Genomic DNA, 25,412 nt, shown 5'->3' on the forward strand with positions numbered 1-25,412 from the left:
TCAGACATGTCTACACTAAAGGTGTGTTTGTGTGTATGTGTTTCTTTCGTAGGCCTTTCGGTAGTGTTCAACACATAAATCAGTATTTTAGGAAAGCATACATTTAGAGGCCTGTAGTTAGGATCCATCCAGTAGATCAATATCAAACTACTAAGCCTTAAGGCCACCATCTTTTTTTTCTTTTAGAATAAGCCTTAAGGCCACCATCTTTTTTTTCTTTTAGAATAACAGAAAAAAAAAAAAAAAAAAAAAAAATTTGGGAAACTTAATGTGCCAGTGTCTATACTCATTACTCTTCATACCTCAAAATAAGAAAAGGAAAATCTAGTGCCATTTTATTTGTCATTCTTTTTGAAAGAAGTTTATCTATTAGTACTTATCCATCGGAGACATGCATTCGCATGTGGTCATTGAAGTGCTCCATTTGGTCGAACTTGGCAGGGCAGACGGAGCACACGTAGGTGGTCCCTTCTTGGCAGCTCGCTTCTGCAGCTACACCCACTCCTGTTCCAACCCCAGCCCCTACTCCAGCACCTCCGCTCACTGGCATGGCGAGGGCCACCACTCCAGCTCCAGGCTCAGGGACAGCCATAGGCATGGGAATGGAGACTGGGCCCGGGGTGCCTGCGCTCCCCGACAGCCCTGTGATGGCGCTGCCTGTGCTGTGCAGGGCCATGTGCCTCTCCAGCAGGGTCTTGTGTGAGAACTTTTTCTTGCAGATGTAGCACTCATAGGACTTCTCTCCACGGTGCAGCCGCATGTGGACATTGAGAGAGCTCTTCTGGGTGAAGCGCTTGTTGCAGATGCTGCACTGGTAGGCCCGCACCCCTGTGTGTGTCACCATGTGTTTGATTAAGTAATCCTTCAGGGAGAACGAGCGCCAGCAGATGCTGCACTGATGAGGCTTCTCACCTGGATGTACATGTAAGACAAAGGCATTAAGGGGAAAAAAAGAAGAGACACATTTTGAGGATTAGGTTTACAAAACATGGAAGAACATGTGCAGACACGTTTGATGCCTGAAGCCCCCTGTGTTACGTTTCCAGTACTGGAACATACATCCACCTAGAGTTATATAAACCTGTATCAGCTGTGTCATGATGCTGGTTCCACTCTGTGCTGTGTGCTTCAGCTTTGTGAGAAAAAGATTTCCTATAATCAGCTCTGATGCAGTTATGGCAACATGTGCCCATTGTCATTAATATTTTATGAAAAGTAAAAATTGCTGTAATGACTTTACAGGCATAGAAAGGTGCAGCTACAGGGAAGAATTAAAAAAACACACAATAATGTTCATTCCCATTCGATCATGATCCAAATAATTTATGCATCCATTTGGTATTTCTGTCACTTTGTTCAGACGTAAGCTCATTTTACACAATTGTCTCTGCTAACGTTATCGGCTGTAAAATATTATCATATTAATAATTCGGCAAACCTAACAGGTAGAGGAAGAGACTGACAACACTGCGAACAGTCAAGTTGTGTCACGCAAGTTAATGAAGTCCTGTGTATCTACTGTTTGCTGCTGCACTGAGTGAATTAATGTGGAGCTACCTGCTTTGATTTAATGAAGCCAGTAATTTATACTTATATTTCATCACTTATATTTAACTTTTATTTTTTTCTGGAGCTGCTCCGACCAGGTACAGATCAGTGATCACACATAGCATGGAGCTGGCACATACATAACAGGTGTATTTACTGTCTATTTTTACTTTTATATTTGCAATACAATGACTCATACAACTGAAAAGCTGTTTCCTTTGTCTTTTTATTGCAGCCAATGACACACGTGTGTATCATGTATTGGTGTGTGTGTTGTACAAATTCATATTTTTAGGAATTTTCAGTCTTTTTAAATGACTGTTGAAGGTCTTTTTTACACCCTCATCTTACATCAAGGTGCCTTTTGAAGAGGTAATCTATTATATTTGACAAAATATCTCTTGATTACCTTTTTTTTAATGAATAATATGTTGGGGATTTTTAGACGGTTAAGTAACGCTCTGCCATGAGACGTTCAGCTCTTGATCAGTGATGTTTCTTCACAACATGCACCACTCTGCTTCTCACAGTTGTGTGAGTAAAACTGGGGGGAAAAAAATGGTTTTAAATAGCCGTCACAGGTGGATCTGTCCAAGCCATACGTTCTAATGAATAATAATTGCTATCTGAGAAGGCCATTTTTGTGAGATCATGTAATTATATGATATCTAATTCTTTCTATCTGTGATGATGATTTCTACAGTTTATGACTGATAAGGCTGTCAGTGCTTGAGGACAGCAGTGCACGGTGTAATGATGTGCTGCAAGAGCAATCTACTGACACGCTACAGTCACACAGTCAGCTGTGACCTAATAAATGTGTATTTTTGAGGCTCTGTTTTCAAACTTTTCCAGTATAAAAGCACAGCTAACACACTAACATTATACGTTGTTATATGTTTTATGTACTAATGTTCACAGTGTGCATTTTGTCACTTGTGTATTATGTTAAAAGGGAACAGCTTTATTGCTACAGTAACATTTGTCACTGTAATAAATATGATTTTTTTTAAATACTCTTTTGTATCATGATGAAGAAACACACTTCTATAACATGGTGTAAGTATGAGGAGTAGAACAAAGGTTTTCATATCATAACTGAAATAAGACCTCTGATGTTACAGTCTTTCACCCAATAACCAAAAATATTTCTATTATATTTCTACAGCTACATTACAGCCACCATCTGCATCAACTATGGGTAACACAATAATTTTACTGGGCTTACTAACGTAAAATAAAAATCTTCACTACTAGACATTTGGACTTACCAGTATGGACAAACATGTGTTTGACGTAGTTCTGTTTAGCAGTAAAGGTTTTACTGCAGAGAGTGCATTCATAGGGCTTCTTTTCTCCCGGACCGATTCCTCCGACAGCCTGTTGCTGCTGAGCTGGCGCTTGCTGTACCGACATGGGGTTCGGGAATGATGGCATTGCAGGGGGCGGCACTGCCACAAACTGGGGTTGCTGCTGGCCAGGAAGGTAAAATACAGGCTTGTCTCTAGCCGGCTGTGTAGGAAAGAGTGTGGGCAGGAAGGTGCTTCCAGCAGTGCCCATCACTTGGGAATTGCTGGTCACTGTGAGCGGCATCCTCAGATTGCTGGTGTGTGATTCTGCCGGCCGCATGTAGTGCTGGGCACTTGGCAGGGACTGGGACATGACTGAGTTTGGCAGGGGCTGCATCATGCTACTGTCACTAGTGCTGTGGGATGTGTCTCCTTCCTCCGTTTCTTGCAACTGCTCCGGGGATGAGTCATTGACCTCTATCTGCACTGGACCTCCATCACCTTGCTGACTGTCCCCGCCCCCGTCTCGGCCAAAGCCCGTCAGGTACGGCTGCTGCTCCATAGCATCTGGCTCAGTACTGATGGAGGAGCTCACCCCTGAGTCAAAACTTTCAACCTTGGATTCACCCTCCACACCCTCAGTATGGTCAGTGTCGTCTTGGCAGTCCCCCAAATTATCGTAGCAGCTGTACTCATCTTCGGCCTCCTGCTTTATGTGCATCCCTCCTGTTTGTATGCGTACCGGTCGGGGTTGCTTGCGGCAGTGAGTGGACTCCGCCGTCGAGATGAAGCGGTCGACCTGCTGAGATCTCTCCTGGATGCGGTTCATCCAGGGTGGATCTTGAGATTGCTGGTCCTTCTGAGTGCTGAGAGTCGGATCGTAATTTGTTGACATAGGGTTAATGTACAGGGGGCGCTCGCGGGTGCCATTCTGCAGAGTGAGGCCGGGGTAGGAGTACAGTGATGTGTATGCACGGTCCATGCTTTGTGATGTTGCTTGCATATAACCTGACTCTGCGTCGCTGCTGGGCCCCGAGGTGCCAGACTCTGGTGTGCCACGGGGAGTTTCCTGACCAGAGTCTCCTGGTATAACAGGGAACCCCCCCGGCCCAGCCAAGCCAACATTCTGGGACACGATGCGTGTACACTCATCAATGACGGTCTTGATCTGTAGGATGCTGGCGGCAGTGAGGATCTGCAGGGCCTCGGACTGAGATACCCGCAGAATCCCACTGTACATAAAGTCAATCAGCTTTTGGATGGACTGCACTGAGACCACAGAAGGGATCTCAATGTCGCTGTAGCCCAAGAGCAGCTTGTCCTGAAAGAAGGGGCTTCCAGCAGCCAGCACGCACCGGTGAGCTCGCAGCATACTTCCATGGATCCGAACAGTCACGTCACAGAAGTGCCCACGGTTGCGCTGCTCATTGAGGGTCTCAAGTACAGAATTGCTGAAGTTGTGGAGATTGATGTTATGAATGCGCTCGGTCATCCCCTTGCAACTGATGTCACCTGGAAGCAGGAAGCAACACACCCGACTTAAAACCTCGGACACATACAACCACAAAAACAAGGGGACAGGTTTCCTTTTCATTTTTGGGCGGGGAGGACATATGAAACAAAGGATTTGGGGTCCTCTGCCAGAAAATTTTTAGCTTCAAACACTTAATTTCCTGCATTCTGGTAAATTTTTATGTAACAATTTGTGCCTTGTCTGCATCATCTATGATTTAAATGTCTTTAACATTGTCAAAATTAAACTCCTCTGCTACTGTAATGTCTTTTGTGTCCCCTGTGTCCCCCTGAAATCGATGCCTATGCACAAACACAATTAACTAGACTGGTTGTAATAAGGATTCTCACATATATTAACATCGTTAGTTTACATTATTACTGGTATATTAGGGATAATAAAACAATGTAGTTGAATAAGTAAGTATACATGGATAGTTATTAGCAAACGCATCACAAAGACAAGCTAATTTTTGGCTGTATTTCTAAAAGCACAACCAAGTCACAGCGCTGCAGTTAAATATATCAGTAATATCAATGCTTATTATAAACAGACACAAAAGGTCAAACCATAATACAGATATGGTAATTCCAATTTTGTCCCCCTCAGTCCGGTCTTTAATTTTAGGATGAGAATCAAATTATCAGAGCTAAATTTGTCTCTTGAATCATGGTTTAAAAATTTCACATTGACAAGGTGAAAGACAATTAAGATGGTTCCCGTCTAATTATTATTACAAGTTTCTCTCACCATGTGTGTGTTCCTGAAATTCCTCCAACCACCATTAGGTGGTGCACTGGGCTTAGATGACAACAGGCCTCTTTTGTTAGCCATGTGTTCACTGTGATGGCGCTTCCTAACTATCCTAGGAATACACTAGATGTGACCCGGCTGATCAGCGTGGAAGATAACTTAAGATGCCTTCCTCCCCAGTTGGATGTTAAAAGAAATGAAAATATGAATCTAAATGAGATATAGGTAGTAAGAGTAAGTATTATGTAAATTGTGGGTTTCCATAATTGCTGCTGAATTAATTTCTTTTGCGTATTAACATGCTTGAGTATAATGTAATTAAAGTGGTTGACCTTATTTGAATGATTGTAAAACACAACCCTTTTCTTGAAACCGAGATAAATGTCCTCATTTTGAGTCTGGAAACTGTACAAACCCATGTTGTAAATGTTGTGGATAATTCATTTACACCATGTCTGTCAATGAATAACAAATATGTTTATGAAAACGTATTGGTGGTGAAATATCAGAATCAATACACAACGCTGTCTGTGTGACGAAAAAATGTGAACATGTGGAGAAATGCTTTATCATTTGGAATGCAGTTATAAATCGGATAGAAATAAACTGAAGAGTGGCACTGACAGTAAAACCAAATTTGATAGTTAGAGATTTGTCTCTCCAAATGACGTGGAATTCAGCTGAAACATGCTGCAGAAGCAGTGCAATAGTGTTAGCACAAAGTCTGAATGCCTGTTTCCAGCTAAGTTATTTCTAACTTACACGCAAAGGGGAAAAAATAAAAAACGGAGGCAGTCCAGTACTCACAGTTAGATGACGTTTTGTTCCGAAGATGCTTGTGTGGCTGGTGATGAAGTGCGGGTCAAGCTTCAGTTTGCTGGTGGAGATGGCTGATCAGAGGCCGGGTGCTAGGCAAGGCTGTCAGTCCTCTCTGTCCAAATCATGTGTTGCTCTGCCACAGTGTTTGGAAAGGGGGGGGGAGAGAAAAGACAAAGACAAATCTTAATGCCACATACTGCCTCGTCGATATTGCCACTCCCTTAATGAACCGGGAGCCACAGTAACACAAATATCTTCAGCAGACACGCTGCAACAGATGTGTGAAGAGTTTTCAAAGAGAGATGAATGGACGTTCCTGTGTGCACATGACATCCAATTACAAATCGAGGTTGAATATAATATTGGTATTAGAGCCAGTTCTTCTATCGGCAGTTATCTGAGCCGCTGGGCAACAAAACCACACCCTTACCAAGGAAAGCGATCTCAATTCCGTATAAATTAATCTAGATTAAATATTCTGGAAAAGGTCTTATGTACACACACACTACAAAGTGCGTGTGTGTGTGTGTGTGTGGTGTGTGTGTGTGTGTGTGTGTGTGTGTGTGACATGTGTTCTTTTTCATTTTCAAATTCACAAATTCAACAAGACGATGCCCAAAACAGACGTGGAGCAGACATCTGAAGTTGTAATAATAGATAAAAGTCACATATTAAACACACAAGGCATTCATTGAAAAACACAAGACAGGCATTCAACAACATTGAGCATGTGATGAGCTGGTTTGGTGACGCTAAGAAAGCCTCACACAATTGCTCCCATACTGTACACACACACATTGATATGCAGGTTTGACCTCAGAGTGGAAACAAAATGATGTAACAGCGACCACATTAAAGCCACAAATAATGGTATCATTTAAGGTCAATGAAGAGCGGAGAAAAAAAAGGCGCTGAACCAATGAAAAAACACAATTTATCTCTTATTAGTCCCATACTGGTCGGAGTGCCCTCAAACATTTCCACCAACAGAGCTTTAAGTATGTGGAAATTACAGCCTGTGTCGGGATGTGAATATTTATCATTCGTTGGAGTTTGGATCACGATTACAAGTGCGATCTGACACTCTTAAATATTTTTTGGAAATAGTAAAAAAACGTTTTGTAGCTGTCACGCTGGCTATAACACGAACACCAAGTGCTCTCTGTGAAATGCCAGTAACAACAGTGTGTTGCTGAATGAACAGAGCAAGGCGAGGATTTGACCAGACCTGCACGTTAATGTTGACACACATATTATTCTTTTACAAATCTCAAGCACTTTCAAAGAATAGACCTCCCGCTTTGAGACAGAATCTTCAGCTGAAAAGTATGTGATTTTAAAGCAAGTGACCTCTGTGTTAGGTGTCAAGGTAACAGATACACATTAGAGCTTGAATGCGGCTCTAAAATGGTCAAACAAGAAGATTATTTTATCGATAGTTAAGTACGGAGAAGCAGAGTATTCGGGGGGAGAGCCAGAGTGGAGAGGTTAAAGTGTAAAAACTGAAATAGCTGTGTTCACAGGCTGCTTTGTGCCCACAGGCCTCACATTGAGAAGTGCAGCGGGCAGCGAGACTTGCACTTGCTTTCTTGAAATGTCCTTGTCAACTAACAAATCTGATGATTAGATATAGACAAGTAATGGCGTGTTTAGCAGCAGAGGGTGATCACTCGATACTGAGGCGGATTATTCTTTGGCACTAAGACACACACACACCGCACACACACACACACACACACACGCTGGTTAGTTCCCCTGTCTTGGTCAGGCCAGAAAATACATTTTACAGTTAAATCCTGAACCCCTAAATCTGAAATTAAACTTGAACCCTTTTCTTAAGCCTTAGCTGTAAACGTAACTCTAACTGTAACCATAAGGCCTTTTATTATGGAGCCTAAAACCCAAACATGAGCCTTGTTCTATTACCAAACTTAAAAACTAGATCTAACCCAAGCTATAAATCCTCCTGTAGGTGTAACCCATGTGAAAACCAACAAAAATATCATGTTAAAGCCTTCTCTTTAAAGTACCGCACACACGCACACACACACACACACACACACACAAGCCAAAATGCTCGAATCCATAACAGTGGCAAATATTTGACCTTTTTTTTTTCCTTCTCCTACAGCAGTTAGCTTGAGATGTAACTGTATTCTGATGCCATGGGCCCTATTTTTTTTTTATTTATTTTTTTTTTCCATGCCTACTGTTAGACAATGCAAACATATATGTTCCCTCACTGGCTTCCCTCGCCCATCCAGACATGTAAATCCACCTGCCTAAGGGGTAAAGTGAGGTGAATGCTGGCAACAAAGGAGCAGGCCAAGGGAAGCAGGCCTCAGTTGCCCAGACTGCCACTCACAACAGTGATTCCATTTTAGCCGTGACACAGTGGGTGAGCAGCAGCCAGCGCCTACCTGCAGTGAATTCTAATCAGCCCAGGGGTCTGTCTCCCTCCCTCCCTCCCTCCTGTACCCTGCCTTGGACTAAAGGGGCTGATGATCCTTCAAAATTAATTAGATCCTTGTAGGAGGCAGCCATTTTCTTTCACTTCCCAACGCTCCACCAAAAAAACAAATTTCTGAATTAAACTAAATTTGGGGTGTGTATTTTCCCCTCCTCGTATTGATCTCGCTCTCTGTGTGCCTCTACCTGTTTCCTGTTTCATCACGTCGAAACTCTCTCGCCGTCTTTTCTTCCATCTGTCTGTCTCTCCGTCTGTGCCCCCTCCTCTTCCTCCCTCCCTCCCTACGAAACCTTTCCCCAACACCCTCCGCCCCTCTCTGGCTGCCTCTCCATGCTCCCAGCTCTGTGTCTGCCTCTGTGGAGTTTGCTGTCAATAAATCCCCAGAGGTCAGTTTGTCTGCTGGAAATCAGACACAATGCTTCAGACCGCCAATGCAATGCANTCGAATTGGACATTAGTTAATCAAGGGGGGGGGGGGTTAAAATGGTGAGGATGGGGGATGGGGTTGAGAACAGACATAAGAGGCGTGCTTTATGAAAGGAGCAGTATCAGCCATGTGAATAATATACATCCTGAATATGCAAATACTGCTTACAACACACACTACAAGCATATATTCAAGGCCCTTGATACATTTAAATCTGAAGACAAAAGGCCCACGGGGCATTGTGGAAAAGCTCATGTCCATGCGTGTGCATACAGCACCTCCACGAATCTGATGCAGATTTGCACTTATCAAGAGTGTTTTGTGTTGCACCTAATTAATAGTAATTTATGAGTTTGTTTGAAATCTCTGCTGCTTAACCATCGCTGTCCAACATTGTAATTATTAATTTCAATCATCCATTTAGCCCAAGTGCATTAGCATATAAACTGCCAGAAATCATGCTTTAATAGTATGGTTTGAGTATGTGATCTAATGTGATTTAGTACACAATGTAAATGTGTAGCAAGCACGCTGAGAAATTTGAAGCAATATTCAAGTGTTGCTCTGACAATTCAAGGTGCGTTCAATAAAGACACAGAATGTTTATTATGCAATTTACGGCTGCGGCTCGCCGTAATCAGTCAACATCTCAAACTTTTCTGAAAAATAAATCAAATTATACCTCAGCTAATGCTACTGTGTCTTGGCTCCCTTTGATCAGCACAATTAAAAATTATTCTTTCAGGTAACTGAATATTCATCTCCGCCCAACAATGTTGTGTTGGCTGATTGAATCTGAGTAATTTGGAGCGCCGTGTCTCTTATTACATTCGAGTGTTCGTCTATAACGTTGTGAAGCAATTAACAGGTAAGGTAACTAATGCAGCTAAATCACACACACACACACATTTATCGGGAGACGTGGCAGAAAACACCTCACAGTCTCGAAATTTAATTGATTTGCCTTTATAGCAGTCACTGAAAATCATCAACAAGCACGTAGGCAGTTGACAAGTTGAGCCAAGATTTTTTACACTTTTTTTTCTTTCATTCTCCCTTCCTTCTCCCCTGACTGAGATTGTATGGTGTTAACACCACATCACCAATGAGATATTCTCTTGAAATGTGTCTAAATGTCTGATGATAATTTAAAACATGTATGAGTTACATGTGAACCAAGTGTTGTCCTAACAATTTTGACATAAAACTCCTTCCTGTACTTTGAACTGACTCTTCACCTACAACACAGCCCAGTGATTCTTCCTTCACAACTACAGTTTCGATTTCAACCTCACCACCGGGGACAGTTTAAAAATATGCAAACGCTGTAAAACAGCATTCCATTAATTCACAACCCTTTTTTTTTTTTTTTTTTTTTTTCCTGATGTGAATGCTCTCCTACTTGGTCAAAGCATTGTGAAGTAATTACAGCGTGCCAGTGTAATGCTATGGCCACTGCTCAATCGAGATTGCTTGAATAACTGCGTTTCTGTACATCATACACTAACTGGGACTGTTGTTAACTCTTTATTGTCGCCATAAATTTAATCAGACTGTTCCGCTGCCACTAAAATGACTCAAATAGCACAGCAGATCAATGTGATAACACATTCAGTCCAACTGAAAGCCAATCAAATGTGACAGGATGTGCGGCTTTCAAATAAATTCCTCGAGCAAACAAATACCAACACACACTACAATGCCATTACACAAGTAAAGGACAGTTTAAATATTTTTTTGACAGGACAGCTTGTTCAACTTCGTCATTTTCTGTCAAAAACACACCCACCACCACCCGTTATCCATAGCAGATCCTTTGTCTATTTACAGATGGGAGGATAATCTACTTCTAATATACTTTTTTTCAGGCACACAAACAGTCATGAATTAGTGGCATCAGTAAATGTTCCACGCTGTATTTTAGGAAGTTTCCAAAAGGAGTGTAGAGGGCAAAAAACAAACAGGCACTGTTGGCTTACAGCCATTAAAATTATAAAAGACAGTATTTCGCTTTGGTGCTGGAAAGGACGCTTTCAAGAAGAATCTCAGAACTGGCAAATGGCTGTGCTTTTGTTAATGAGCATTTGACCAAAAAGAACCATCTGACTACTCATATGATAGTCTCCAAAACACCTCTAACCCCCGAAGCAGATAATGCTAAATTCAAGAGTTATCATTTAGGCACAAGTGTCCACAGCAACTGCCTCTCTACAGCTACTACACACGTTGAGGACATTTTGCCTCTCCAAAAAAGGACCTTGTGGGCCATTGAGAGATCTTCATGAACCTACAAAGATGCTCATACAGGACTCTGCTGTCTATTACTAGTGTATCATGATAAAGGGTAGTTAATTAATTCCGTTTGGTGAGAAATATCATATCATATGTGTGTGTGTCCATATGTCTCTATTTAAGCAACATAAGCAAGCAAGATCTCAACAAGTGAACTGTCTCGTATGGGGCTGTAGCACCTTTATATCTCTCAGAGAAAACAAAGTGTCTCCTGACTTTATGTCCTTGGGAGATAAAGCAGGACAAAGATGCTTTGTGCTGAATTATGAGAGGATAGTGTGGGACTTCTGCTAACAAGCATGCAGTTCATACAACACAGCGCAGCCTCTGGATATGTTTAGGTTAAGTGCATACTATGTTTGTCACTAGAGAGACAAAACAGAATGAACATGCTCTCACATGTACAGTATTTAAAAACAGAAAAAAAGAAATGGTGTCCACACAAGCCTTATTTAAGGCTGGGTTACATAGACAGCTTTTATAGGCTTGCACTCAGGGTGTTCTCACACACGTATATAAATATATGTGGTCAAACAGCAACGGGTCTTAAATAAGTGAATTGTGACAAGGTGGTCATGACATTGACTCTGATGTAATGTGTTATACAGTATAGGTGACAGTTTGAATCTAAATATTTTTTCTGCACATGGCTTGTCCTGACATACACATTTGTGTACAAGGGGACCTGTAATTGAAAAATCTGATTAAACCACCAACATTATTTCCTCATTTGTGAACGTGATTGTGATCAGCGTCAGAACCTCTCTGCCATGTGTTTCCCCAGCAGCTGCACGAGGGTGCACGAGCCAGTGCCGAGGTGGTCCAGCACAGAGCTGAACTTTTTCAAAAATGCACGAGGGTGTTTTAAGCAGTTCAGCACAACCCTGCACTTTTTGTTGCCTGGTCTGTGCTTCAAGGATCAGCAAGCTAGCCTCTCTCCCGAGCTCACTACTTGTCTTTTAAAAGGGTTCACCAGTCCACCAAAATGACGTGCTGCTGGTTAACAATGCAGAAGCTGAGGAAATGGTGAAAATAGACCTTGCAAAAGGTTTTATGACGTAACATACTTCTTCAGCCTGTAGCTACAGCAACAACAATACACATGCCATAGGGCTGAGATAAAAGTGAGTCATTACTCAGGTAAACTAACGATACCTTCAACATGCTGTGCCTTCAACTACAGATTGTGCTCATTATGTGAACAAGATATAAAATCCAGATGACTTAATACTAAATATTCTGGGCTTAATTTGAGCCGTATGGATGTTAGCACTTTTTAGTGTATTTATAGTGTGGCAAGAGGTTGGGCTGTAAATACAGATTATATATGTCTCGTCAGCTCATTTGACACATGACCCATCTAAAAGTGTAATGCTGACACACTGAAACAGATGACCACGAGTGCCCTATACACTTTCACCAAGTGTTACCACCTCTGGTCCAGAGGTCTGCAGCCTAGCTAAGCAATAAAACACAGATATAATGACTTAGACATGCTGCAGCGCAGTCTGAAATCAACAAAAGTTGGCACAGAGGTAAGGTTTGCTGTTAATCTAATGGGGAGGGGTGCAATCTAACCACATTAGGAAACTTTATCCATAAAATACTCTGATGCAAGATGAACGTGTTAAGCAAGCCAACTACAGAATTTCACAAGAAATGAGAGAAAGGCCAAAAAAGATTTCTCCTCGTGTATCGTCTCAATGGCATTCTAGTAAAGACAAACTCAACAAGACTAGATTTCATCTAGAAATTTGAGCTAATTATAATGTTTCTATAGTACACATTATACTCACAAAAATCACTTGCACAATGGCCTTATATACACTCACTACAGCCTCAACAAAAGGAGCAGCAAACCCCACTAACTATAACCAGACCAGAACTACCCATCCAAACTCAAGGTCTTCAAGCAGTTCCCAGCGAGAAGTATTTAATCACAAAAACCAGTGGGACTCAAAAGCACCTGCTATGCAGCCACACCCTGTAAACCACCAATATAAACCTGTTCATATAGCTCTAACCACTTCCACATGAAAGTCACTTCTACTTAGATTCGCTAACCCATGGGATAAACTTGCCAGGGAGAAGATACCCCAAAGAAGGGCTGAACTAAAGGCCAAGAAGTTATTTCTAACCCACCAAATTGAACTACAGCTGAGCATGAGACTGATAAAAGCTCTCTCACCCTCAAATTAACAACTACTGACACAACCAACCAATGTATAATTCTCCCACCAAAACTGTGACTACAAAAACCTACCAGTTTTGGCATACATATTTAGTTACCTGAACAAAAAGTTGAGTCAAACTGCCAAATTAGGTTTACACAAAGTCTTCATTACATCAATGGATGAGCCCCCATTTTCAGACAAAAGGAGGGAAAATACACAAGGGTGGAGGTCAAAAGTGAAACAATTTATTAAAAAACGTTACCTGCAAAACAAACTAAAGAGATGTGAACTATCAGTAACATATGCGAGTGCCAGGGTGAATGGAGAACTCATGTTTGAAGATGTTGCACGCTAAAGGAAAAGACAACACAAAGCAGCCAAACTGGGAGGCCACGTGGGAGCTCAGAGAGCTGCGAGAGAGAGAGAGAGAGAGAGAGGCAGACCGAATTGCCCAGCTTTGTAGGCTTGCGAGCTCATCAGCCCAGGTGAGCCTGCAGCTCAGCAACGACCTGCACTACCAGCCCACTACCTGCAAGGGGAGGAGAAAACACAAGCAGGCAAAGCAGAGACGCAGGAGGGGTCTCACACTAAACAGGGCCCTGGAAAATAGGAGAGCGCAGACCTCTGCCAAAACCAAATGCCCTGTCTTGCAATGTTAACAAAAGCAAAAAATTATTTGGGTGCAATATGTTTCGAATCAATTCCAAAATTTGAAGGTTTCTTCCTTGGCCTATGCTGCACCCTTCCACCAAGTTTCATGAAAATCAAGCCAGTAGTTTTTCCATAATCCTGCTTGCAAACATACCAAACCGGAAACATAACTTCCTTGGCGGAGGTAACAATAAGGTCAGTGATCTATAGAAAGTATCAGCTAACATAGGTCCTTTATAATAGGTGGAGTCATTTTGCAAAACTATACTGACTACATCCACACTGTGAGACACACACTGCTACACAGTAACATGGAGAAAATTTACTGCCTCACCAACACCAGCCCTAAAAACTGATGACAAGAAGTGAACACATACAAAGCTGCAATAATTTATGTAAACTCCGACTTACACCACTGCTTACGAGCTTCATATGAGCCACATTTACCAACACTGAATACATCAGAGCGTTCATTATGTGTTAGTGTAATACTTGCATCAGAAACGGTAAACTGGTGTGTCAAAATTTTAGGCAACATTTTAAAAAAACGACACTCTTTGGTAAATCACTGCTTTTTAATTTCAGTCTGTGCTTTGTTCTCCGTTGTGTAAAATTCTGTTTTAAATTAGTTTCGCAGGCAGGTTTTTGTTTTGCGCACAACCTTTTCTCATTACGCAGAGCTCAACATTGACTGCAGGGGAAAACTATGTTGCCATGTGGCTGTAGTGTAGTAGTTTATACGTTGTGTACACATTATCACTGATAACCAATCATGCCTTCCTCTGCTGCAAAGACATAGTGTGTCTTTACAGTGATGCCTCCTGGGCTGTGTATCGGAGCTATTATTTGCTCTTCTTTAACACACTCTTTTGTACGCTTCCCCCAGCATTATTAAATGTTGGCGTAGTTTAGGTTGTCTGCTGTGATCTGTTATATATACAGAAAGCAGAGTCACTACGGAGTCAACTCACAGCACAAAGCACAGAGATAACATGACCACCCATCAGCTCCGTTTATGATAATCATCTGGCCTTTTGGCCTCACTAATGCACATGAATTGCTGGTCAGTGTGGTCTCTTTCAGTGTAGCAGAATTATTATCTTTGATGGTAACAATCTATAGCCCATAAGCCCCAGAGTGTAACCTAAGCTCATCAGCTGTTTCTGGTAACATCACTATAAAAAAATCATGCCACATGGCTGTGCTACCTCTAAGTCATTTATAGTGTCATTGTTAGACTGAGCGGAAGAGTAAGGTTTAGATTTTACACTTATCTTTGTGCAACGGGGATTTTTATGTGAAGTTAATCCAATAGAATACCATTAATGACTAGCTCCTGTTACCTGAGTGTGTTTGTCTGTGTGTTGGCGCAGTGACCTGCCCAGGATGTTGCACTGCCTTCCGCTAAATGCATGTTGGGATACGTTGCAATGACCCTGAACAGCCTTGGAGTGAGAAACTACTGAGTGAATGATTGAATGTATATTGAGATACGAGCCAACTGCATTCAAAGGCCATAAAAGAACATTTAGTCTAAAATGCATTCATGTCATTTAATCTAGTCATAGAAATTATTTAAAAATAGGCTCAATGTTGGTTTACACAGCTGCTGCTATTTATTTTATTCTAAGAGACACTGCTGCCACAACTGACAGCTATTACACTGGTGCACTAACCACCTAAATATCTCGTGGAGCCTGACACATGGACTGCATCTGTACTGAAAATGTAATGCAGGTGTTATGAGCTAGACTTGATGTTTCCAGACGGATCTGAATCTCTTTTGTTAAACTTCAAATGAATGATGAAAAAAACAAGCCCGGCAACTTTGATAAAACTGAAAATTTGTTTGCTGCTGAACAGGTTACACGTGCTCTTCTTTCATCACGTGGACCAACTGTCGTAAATCACCCGCAACCATCCAAGAACAACAAAAACATTCATTTCTTCATAAGAAGCTGTTACTCAAATTAATGATGAGTTACCGCTTCGTGAAGGAGTGCTATTTTGAAACCTGTCTTTATCAAGGTCATTTTCAGGGCAATAAACAATGTAGACAGTATCAGAGCAGATACTCCTTTCATATTCACGATGAAAAATTATTATTCAAAAAGAAAATTCTTCGTTAAAGAATATCTTTCAGAAGACAAAATGTCTGACAGTGACTTCATGCAGCTGGATTCAAAAACAAACAAATGATTCAGTCAATAAAATGGAAAATAAAATACAGTTTTCTGTGGAAATACATCCAGCAATCTTCATTTTGTGATAAAACCCCAACACAAATACTATTGTGTAAATAATTCCTGGTAAGTTTACCCATTGCACAGTGCATACCGATGTACCTCGAGTGAGACTGTGCACAATCTTAACATTTTGGCTGCTGTGAGCGCTGTTTACTGGCACGAGGCTTACAAAGTCTTCCTGAAGCCAAGATAGAAGCTGAAAATGCACAGCACTCATTCTCTATAAAAACAGGTTAAAAAGTTACTGGAGAATCAGTTACTTGTTTTTTTTTAATTTCCTTAAACCCCCTTAAGATACTTTTCCCCTTCAACAAGGCAGTGATCTCACCGTGACTTGTACAAAACCATATGGGTTGCAGGGTGAACTGAGGACACACATGCACCTTGGCAAACATACAACTTCGCTATTAGAATCCAGGATACATTTTTCACATCAGTTGAATGCCTGGGCCTGCGTGTGTGTTTAAAGAGAGGGAATACAAATTAAGTTTAAATGCTTGCTTCTGGCAAAGAAAATGTCTTAATAGGACTCAAACATACATTATTACAACAAGTTGCATAGATCTAAAAACTTCTGTACTTGTTGTAAAATGCCCTCTGGTTTGAAGCTGTTACGTGACATTTGGGTCTTATAGCACCGCTGCTCAAACACATGACTTTTAATGAAAAACTGAAACCAGCACTGCAAATATAAAGAAGCATGAATCAAGAGTCTGTTAGCAATTTTAGAAAAGGTAATGGAAACACATGGTCACACCCACAAGTGGATTGTGTGTACTGTATGTCCTGTGTATGTACAAAACAACATCAGATATTAAAAAAAACAACAACTGACAGTTGGAAAAAAATGAATTTTACGTTGTCTTACTGTAAAAATATTTTAAAATTGTATAATAACTAGATTGTACAACAGACTGCTTTATCACATTTATGTAAAAACATTTAAAAAAGGCACAACAGGTTTATCCTGAGGCAAGTGTGTGTTATATTCTATTATATTTTGGAAATATTTAAAACACTCAATCATAAAACAGTGTTGTTTTTCACCCTCATAAGTATATTAACTGTGTTTCATAAGACTTTATAAAGTTTTAAAATCGGACAAAAGCTTCCTGACAACAGCAAGGCACATTCGCAAATACTTATTCAGTCTCAATGTGTGCTTTCATTACGCATTCCTGTGATACTCGCAGGGAGGGGAGATTCCAAAACAAAAGTCCTTTGAAAACTGAAAAACATGCCTTAAAGTTTTTGGTTTGTCGGTTTGCTGCATGCTCTGAAAGTCACTGGGTTTTGAGTGACATTAAGTTTCACAAAAGTCATTTTCATGACTAGTCTTTTCGATTCCTGCTGCCAAGGTACTAAAAGGGGGGAGTATTTTGGAAAATTCCTGCTCAATGAAATGACAAATTGAGCCAGTCTGCACAAATGTGACATACTATAGCTGTCATAAAAGTCTTCCTTAAGCATTACGAATGCATAATGTATAACTGATTTATTCCAAAATGTTTTTATCCTGGCAAAATGATCATCAATAAACAAGACAAAATTTCCCTCCCCTTAAACAAGGCATATTATTTTCCAGCCTTGCCTTATAGCTGGGAGGAAATCACCATAACTCATCGTAACAGCTTCTCTGTGTTGCATAATGCAGCTGAAGGGGAAATTCTCTCCTTAATTACAAAGGCAACTTGTGCGGATTCTCAATAGGTTTTGCAATTGTGTTATTAGTGTTTTTCAAGAATAAAAAAAAATAATATCATGTGAAGAGAAGCATGTTATGTGTGAAAAAGGTGCTTTGTGGGTAGAAGGATCCAAGCCAGTTAGCCAGGAGGCAGCTAGCCTGCCAATAATTTGTAGTTTGCAAAAATCCATGCATGCTAACAATCCACCGAGGTAGAGTTAGCTGTTAGTCACTAATTAGATCTTTTACTACGACCAAGAGATATGAATAAAATGAATAAGTACAACATGTTTAATATAAAATAATTCAAGACTTCTCTGAAGCTTTAGAGGTGCCTGATTTTTTGGGGGGTTGCCATGGTAACTGGGGACTCAAATGCAGTATTAAAGCTGCAGCTGCTGTAAAACATCAGGCAGGGAACTTTAAGCACACTTCCTAAACAAAAACCAAATCTTTAAGCTTAAAATCTATTAAAGTCTGGAAGGCTATTCTGTAGTTAATTATCAGACTTGTCATTAACTTTAAGATGTGCACCTGAAAACAGTCTCAGTCTGGCAATCACATCAAAGATTAGTTTCGCTCCATGGGGGAATATTCTTCTAACGAGAATTATACAGGAACAAAAAAAAAAAAAAAAAAAAAAGGAGGGAAAAAGGATAAACACTGTCTGAGACAAAAAGGCCAAGCAGTTAACAAGCACTGTGACATTCTGGATGCAATCCACAAAGTGGCTCGTTATATCGATGGATCTCTACTGCATTCCCAAAATGGCTGCCAAATATGTTCAACTGGGGTAGACAAAGTGCCAGGATGGACTCAAGTGCATATTTCTTTTTTACGTCTTTTGTTATACTAGTTAAAATGCCCTACTTAGAGTCATGAATTACAATATTAATTTTACACTGGTGCTGCATGCAAGAATTTATATTTTTTTGTTAGTGTGTTGCCAGTGTGTGCTTACATTTGCAACCAAATGCACACTTTCTGGATTTGAATTATATATTAAAAAAAAAAAAAAAATGTACTTAACAATGTTCAGGGCAAAATAAAAAGCACTGCATGATTCAGTGGATTCAGGTAAAATCCACTCATGACCAATATTACATGCTCTCTCCCACCTCTCCCGTCCTTTTCACCACTGCCCAATAAACCACCAACGCCTAAAATTCTTTTCAAGAGCGCTGCATTGAAACAACATAATGAACATATATTTATTGATTTAATTATGTCGGCTATGGGCCACCAGAATTACCTGGTAAAAGCCTGGTGGAGATGACTGCATGGTGTGGGAATAACCAGAAATGTGGCACTGCGGAGGCTTCAGAGAGACGTCTCTATCTTGCCTATTTGGGCAACAGTGCCTTTGCAGCTCTTAAAAAATATTTTGGAATACTGACCTGCCATCTGTGTGCATGTACAGTACAAAATGATTGTTTTTTTGTTATATGTCTCTCCAAAAGAAGCCCTCATTACATTAGTACAGCATGGCTTCCTTGCACGTTTTCATTTGAGTAAACCCAAATAATCAGGTGGGAGAAATGTGCGAAAGAGTGACTGAATCAGCACGAAACATTTCAAAATTGAATGCTACGGACACACACTGTGTGAGTTTGCTGGTCAATAATAAATGGCTGAATGTGAAGAGAGGGTGACAAGCTACAGAGGACGAGTGAAGGATGGTGAAGCCAGAAGAAAATTGGGATTGATTGCTGAGTGTGGATTAACTGAACACCTCTCTCCCCCCCTTGCCTTCATCTGAGGAGGTCTACAGTTTATCTGCTGGGTCTCCTTCATATAATAATGAGTTTCCTTGGTCTGCAGACATGCTCTTAAATATTCATTAGTCATGGGTGGGTTTTAGCCGTGACACAGAAAGCTGGCAAATGGCGATGGCTCAAACACTGTGAATATTAATGTAAATGTGGAATATATACATATAAATACTCATTAGTGACTTAACTGAGATGAAACTGAGCACCTGATACACACTCCCAAGGCACATAATGGCTGTCTCTCTCCCAGCAGCTCCTGTACACCTCTGTGCTGATAAAACGAGAGTTTCTGACATCAAGCTGTGCTGAGAGCTCACTTACACACAAGACAAGCACCCTCCAATTCATCAAACAATAAAATGTCCAAAAATACAGGTATTAAGTTTTATGTGGAGTTTCTTTTCAGATGAAGGGTATTCCATCCAGTGTACTCTTTGTGACAATATAATTCCTACTTTACTCACCCACATGCGGCCTGTCAATCAATATGCTCCAATTCATGGGACAGATTTATAATCATGCCCAGCTGTAATCTTACATCAAAGTGAAATGCTGCATTTCTGCTACACCGGGCTGCGCGCTCAGCTCTGTGTTCTTCCAAATGTGTCCATTCAGAAAACAAACGATCCAGTGTAGCCATCAATTACATAACCAAGCCTATAGGACTGCAGCCCATTTACGTTGTGGAGCCATATTCTGAATGAAGGCGGGGAGAGGAAGTGATCACAACAAAAGTGAGAAGGGATAATATGTAGTAAAAAAAAATGAGGAGGAAAAAAACTGCACACACACACACACACACACACACACACACACACACACACACACACACACAGGTGCACATCCACAGACCGGAGCTGGACGCAGCGCTGCATGCGCTCTCCTGCAGCCTCCCCCTGTGTCAAACCCGGGACCGGCCTTCTTGTGTTGCGTCCTCTCGCGTAAACAGCCTCAATGACCACACCGGAACCAACCTCTGACATTGACTAATGTGTTGACGCAAAGCTCTATACCTGCGCACAACTTCTGGGCTATAGGCGAGCCTGTGCCTATTAATCAGACCCAGACCGTGTTGTATTGTAGAAAGCATCAGTGGCGCTTATAATAGACACAAGAACACGCTGTATTACTCTCTTTATCTGACAAAGCCAAGCGCTTTGGGACAACATCTGTTTGCCACACACACGCACGCTCTCTGTCCCTTTTGCAGTCACACACACACACACAGATACACAGAGGCGCGCACGGATAGATGGAGCCCTAAAGAACAAGACTGACATGTTGCTCCGGCCCAACTCCCCATAGCCCTTTCTGTGAATTTCGGACAGTCGTTGCTCCATTTATTTTTTATTGCGCCAACGCTAAACATATATACATATTTAACTTTATCCAAGAGGTGAAGTGCCTCCATAAAGCCATCTGATAAGCAGGAGCAAAGGGATCACGAGTTGCCCATGAATATTTTGCAACAAAATGTCTCAAAAGGCACGCAGGAAGCGTCTCTTGCAACTTTAATTACACCAGAGCATGGCCCCATATCTAGGCCACCCTTTTGCCAAAACATCCTCACATCGCAAACCCTTTCCCCACAAACTGTGCATGTGAACAAACGCGGATTGCGACAATTAAAAAGATCATTCTCTCTCTCTCTCTCTCTCTCTCTCTCTCTCTCTCTTTTTTTTTTTTTTTTTTTTTTTTTTTTGAGAAACATGGCACCAAAAATCCAGACCAGAGTCCCACTGGATCTAGTTGTGATTTATCTCAGAAACTGAACCTGCAGTATTGTTTTACCTTCAGACACAATATTAGCCAGCATTCCCTCCGCCTGCTGAGCATATCTTAATGTAACCCCATCTCATAAATGCCACGCCGTATTGATATTAATTCATAAAAAATGTAGGCTAGACATCTGTCTGAGTGTACGCGCTGTACGAGCCGCTGCTAATATTATGCATTTCGGATATCGAGAGCATCTTTTCGGCAACTTCTGCAAACTGAAATGTATTTTAGAAATAGATTCACAACGAGAGTGCGCGATAGTGTTTAATTGCAATAAAGGAAGCGCGTTTCCTCTGATTCAAATAACTGACCTAAAAGCCAAATGCGCACGTCGGCTGCCACAGTTGTTCCGGGCTCACAGTGTGTAAAATGTGAACAAGCAGCCTGCGAGCATCGCTGAGGCTTTCGCTGATTGAGAGAAACAGACCTGTGAGCACAGTTTGCCCGGAGTATTGTTCTCAAGTGTCCCCTGCCCGGCTCACGGGCAAATACGAAAGTAAAGGGCTAAAGGTAAAGGGGCATGGTGAGAATAATGACAGATGGGGAAACTTGCGTCATGCCAGGGCAGCGCATTTTTGTAGTCGAATATAAATGGACAACAAAACCCCTGGCAGCCAAAAACTGAGTCCCCTAACATGCGGGACTCGTTTCATTTCATTTCGTACGCTGGCGTCACATTTATTGGATGTCTGAGATCCTGCAAAGAATGAAGTTTCCGATTATGTAGAGCTTAATATTTGCTTGGTAAAGCCAGCCACAACTACATGGAAGTCAGTGGTTTTTCATGCACATCACCCGAAAGTCAACGAGCATGTTTTAATCTCTTCTACAGGAAATTCCTCTAATTTCCCCCCTCTGTAATAATAGCGTTATAGATATTGTAAAGACCCATCCCTTTTCCTACTTTTCTCAATTTCTTACCTGCACTTCGAAGCTCGTTCAAAAAGTGGCGACAGCGTTTCCACGGCTCCCCCTGTTTTCCCCCGACGAAGCGCGTATAGTTTTTTTTAATATGTTCCTTTACTTTGTTTCATTTCTCACTTCCATCTTCTTTTCATCTCATCAATAAACACACGCTGCAGCCTACCTTCATAGAGCAGCTCGGTTCAAGTGTGCCCTCCCATTTTTTAACTATACATCGAGTACTTTGAGGGTGGTGGAGGAGGAGGAGGAGGAGGAGGGAGGGGTGGAGGGGGGGCAGCCAGGCAGGCACGCCTTTTCACTTAAAGCTGCTATTGGAAGAACAGTGCACTGTCTTGGGTTGGATCGCAAATCCGTCAACATTATTGCGCCCCAATCGCAGGAAGCACAGTGGGACGGTGAAACCGGCTCCATTATGGCTCTCTGGAAGTGGTGGGAGTTATAGTAATAGTAGTTGTAGTAGTAGTGTTCCTCCTACTCGAGGTGTTTTTTAAGTTTGCTCCTTCCTGAGAAGCAACACAGCAATTTTTTTATAAATGGAGCTCATGGTGCGTAATGAAACCTGTGAAGGATGAGGTTTAAACAGGTTCGCAGTGATGTTGCACTCCAGAGAGAGTCTCCACTGTGCCCATAAACCCCACCGCTTTTAGCTCATATATATGCCCCTTTTTATACTGTGCGGGCTCCTACGCTTGCTGTTCAAAATATCAGCGATCACAATTGTGAATGAACTCAAATCTATCCCCAGTCTGGATCAAAAGAACGGGGGAATTGTCAGTTATGTGTCCATCATGCGTCTGAACTTTGCATTGGACGCCGCCTCTGCCAGTACAGCGAGCCAGCTGCGCCGCGGCCTCTCATTGGCCGGCGGCGCCGTCAATCACCGCCGCCACCAACAAGCTAGATTGTCTGCCGTGTCTTCTACTTTCTACGCATTTCTATTTTCTCATTTATTTATTTTTTAACGTCCCGAGCTGACCTCGAGTTTGCGAGCAGGAAAAAAAATTCGTGTCGGTTCAGCCGGCCAATCAGATTTAGTAGAGCGATTGCTTTTCTCCCTTGTTGTTGTTGATTTTTTTTTGTCATTATCCAACGCCTTGAGATATATTCTGGTTGGCATAGAATAAAGCAGTAGCCTAATGGGTCATGTGGGATCCCCCCCGCACCCACCGCCTTACTGCCCCCTCCCTGTCTAGACAGTGACAGGTGTGCGTGTGTGCGCACACGCGTGTCTGTAGTTCAGATCAGAATAATGAACCACGCTGAGGGCCTAATGTCTAATAGATACTTTCAATATATTATTCATGTGTGTGTTTCTGGTATACAGGGTGGAGGATGTTCAGTGTAAGCTGCTCTGCATCTTGAAAGACAGGTTTTTACTGACAAAGAGGTCAACTAAGGTTACGCTCGACCAGCAAGCCTGATAAAGCGTCCTGCCTCCTGAGCTGCAGCGCGTAAAGCCCGTGGAGAAACTCTTATGGAGGAGAAAAAAACTGCACTCTTGAACTTTGCTTTCAAAGCCCCTCCAGCTGTACAGGGGAGACAGAGGTGTCGCTTCAGACAATCGCCATCTCTCAAGCTGGGTAGGCTCCATACGGATATTGTTGTGTGAGCACCGTGGTGAGCACCCAGGGCACTCAGTTGACTGTGCGCGCCATCTGCAGGACTGTGATGTGGATTAATACCGCGGGTTCAACGGAGGACACCCTTCCGTCACTGCTTTGACCTACATTAACCAGGAACACCGTAGGAACACCAGCACCGGCCTTAATGCGCTGCTTTGCAATCCGACAACGAGGCGCGTTGCAAAAAATGCTTTTAATATTCATTAAAAATCACAATTGTGTCTTTTTTGGGATCATAAACTGAGCGTCCCGAAACGGCAGATCAGTGTGGTGCACGCCTTCCCGGAACAGTGTTTTAGATATTCCGCTTGATTAACATGGCTCAACCGGCAGCACGTGCAGGGAGGATTCAACGCAGAGTACATTTTGTTTTAGAGGAGGCACTAAGTGCTGTGCATGTGTGACTGGACATGGCCTTTATGGCACAGTATTGTTGCCACCATGAGTAAAAAAAAAATGTAGGCCTAATCTAAAATATGCTTAGATTATTTATAATTATTTATTTATTTATTTTGGCACAAATACAAAAACAGGATATTCACTGAATGGAGGACTGACAGTCATTTTGCAGATCTTGTCACTACATGTGCTTTACTAAAAAAAAAAAAATACTGCAATAAAATAAACATAAAATACAAATTTAATTACATTTATACACCCCTTTTTGTACTTTATTAGTAGTAATAATAAATAAAATAAAAATATGGAATAACAACACAAAAAAATATGTTACGAAAATAAAATATACTTCTTATTTTTTATATTAATTTGTTAAGCTTCTCAGGTTGCTTCCACATTGTAGAGCATCTATGACAAGATTTTAAAAAAGGAGGAAATAAAAATAATAATAAAAATTGGGAGAGAAAAGTCACCTTTAGTTGGCGAGTCCTTCCCTGAGGGTTATGAACAGCCTGGAAGTGTGACACAATTTCTCATTTTTAAGATAATAATATTTGCAGTGTTTCCAAATTAGTTAACAAAATAGGCTGCAAAACTCTATGTTTTTTGTCTTTTAAATTAAAGACAAAAAGATCTTAGCAGCACAACAGTTAAGGAGTTACTAAAGTATGAATCAGACCTGAAAACAGGTTTGAAACAGCCAGGACCAAGAGATAATCATGTTCTCACCTGTAAACCTAGGCGGCGATCTTCCTTTAACACAACAGTTTTTTGAATTTGTAATCCACAAATGTTTTCAGTTCAGGAAAGAAAACTAAATTATATGATACTTAAAATGTCTATAAATGTCTGTAAAATAATTCTTTTTAGAAATCCGAAGGCAGCTTTTACTTTGTGTCTTTTGGTCTGGACAAAATTCCAAAATGCTTCTTGAATTTACAAAGCATTCATGTTGATCGTCAAGTCTGACCACTGCTACAACAGACACAGACTGCGAGGTAAATACATGTGTAGAGCTCCCACTGGTCTTCATTCAGTGCTGATGAATTA

The 25,412-nt window shown here is 41.4% G+C and overlaps 1 protein-coding gene across 1 annotated transcript; it reads right to left on the reverse strand.

Moving 5' to 3' along the window:
- Positions 1-212: 212 nt before the first annotated feature.
- On the reverse strand, positions 213-22,764 carry zbtb20 (zinc finger and BTB domain containing 20). Its single transcript, XM_050041220.1, has 4 exons — positions 22,339-22,764; positions 5,911-6,055; positions 2,820-4,349; positions 213-912 (listed from the first exon to the last, which is right to left on the reverse strand). Exons 3-4 carry the CDS (start codon positions 4,327-4,329, stop codon positions 377-379), a joined length of 2,046 nt encoding a protein of 681 aa, XP_049897177.1. The 5' UTR covers positions 4,330-4,349; positions 5,911-6,055; positions 22,339-22,764; the 3' UTR covers positions 213-376.
- Between the last annotated feature and the right edge of the window lie 2,648 nt (positions 22,765-25,412).

The sequence above is a fragment of the Epinephelus moara genome, chromosome 3 (genome assembly GCF_006386435.1).
Source record: "Epinephelus moara isolate mb chromosome 3, YSFRI_EMoa_1.0, whole genome shotgun sequence".
NCBI lineage: Eukaryota > Metazoa > Chordata > Actinopteri > Perciformes > Serranidae > Epinephelus > Epinephelus moara.

Coding starts and splice junctions, on each gene's coding strand:
- zbtb20 (XM_050041220.1), bottom strand. CDS start 4,329: ATGACCGAGCGCATTCATAACATCAATCTCCACAACTTCAGCAATTCT. Junction 913..2,819: donor ACACATGTTTGTCCATACTG/GTAAGTCCAAAT, acceptor ATGTACATCCAG/GTGAGAAGCCTCATCAGTGC.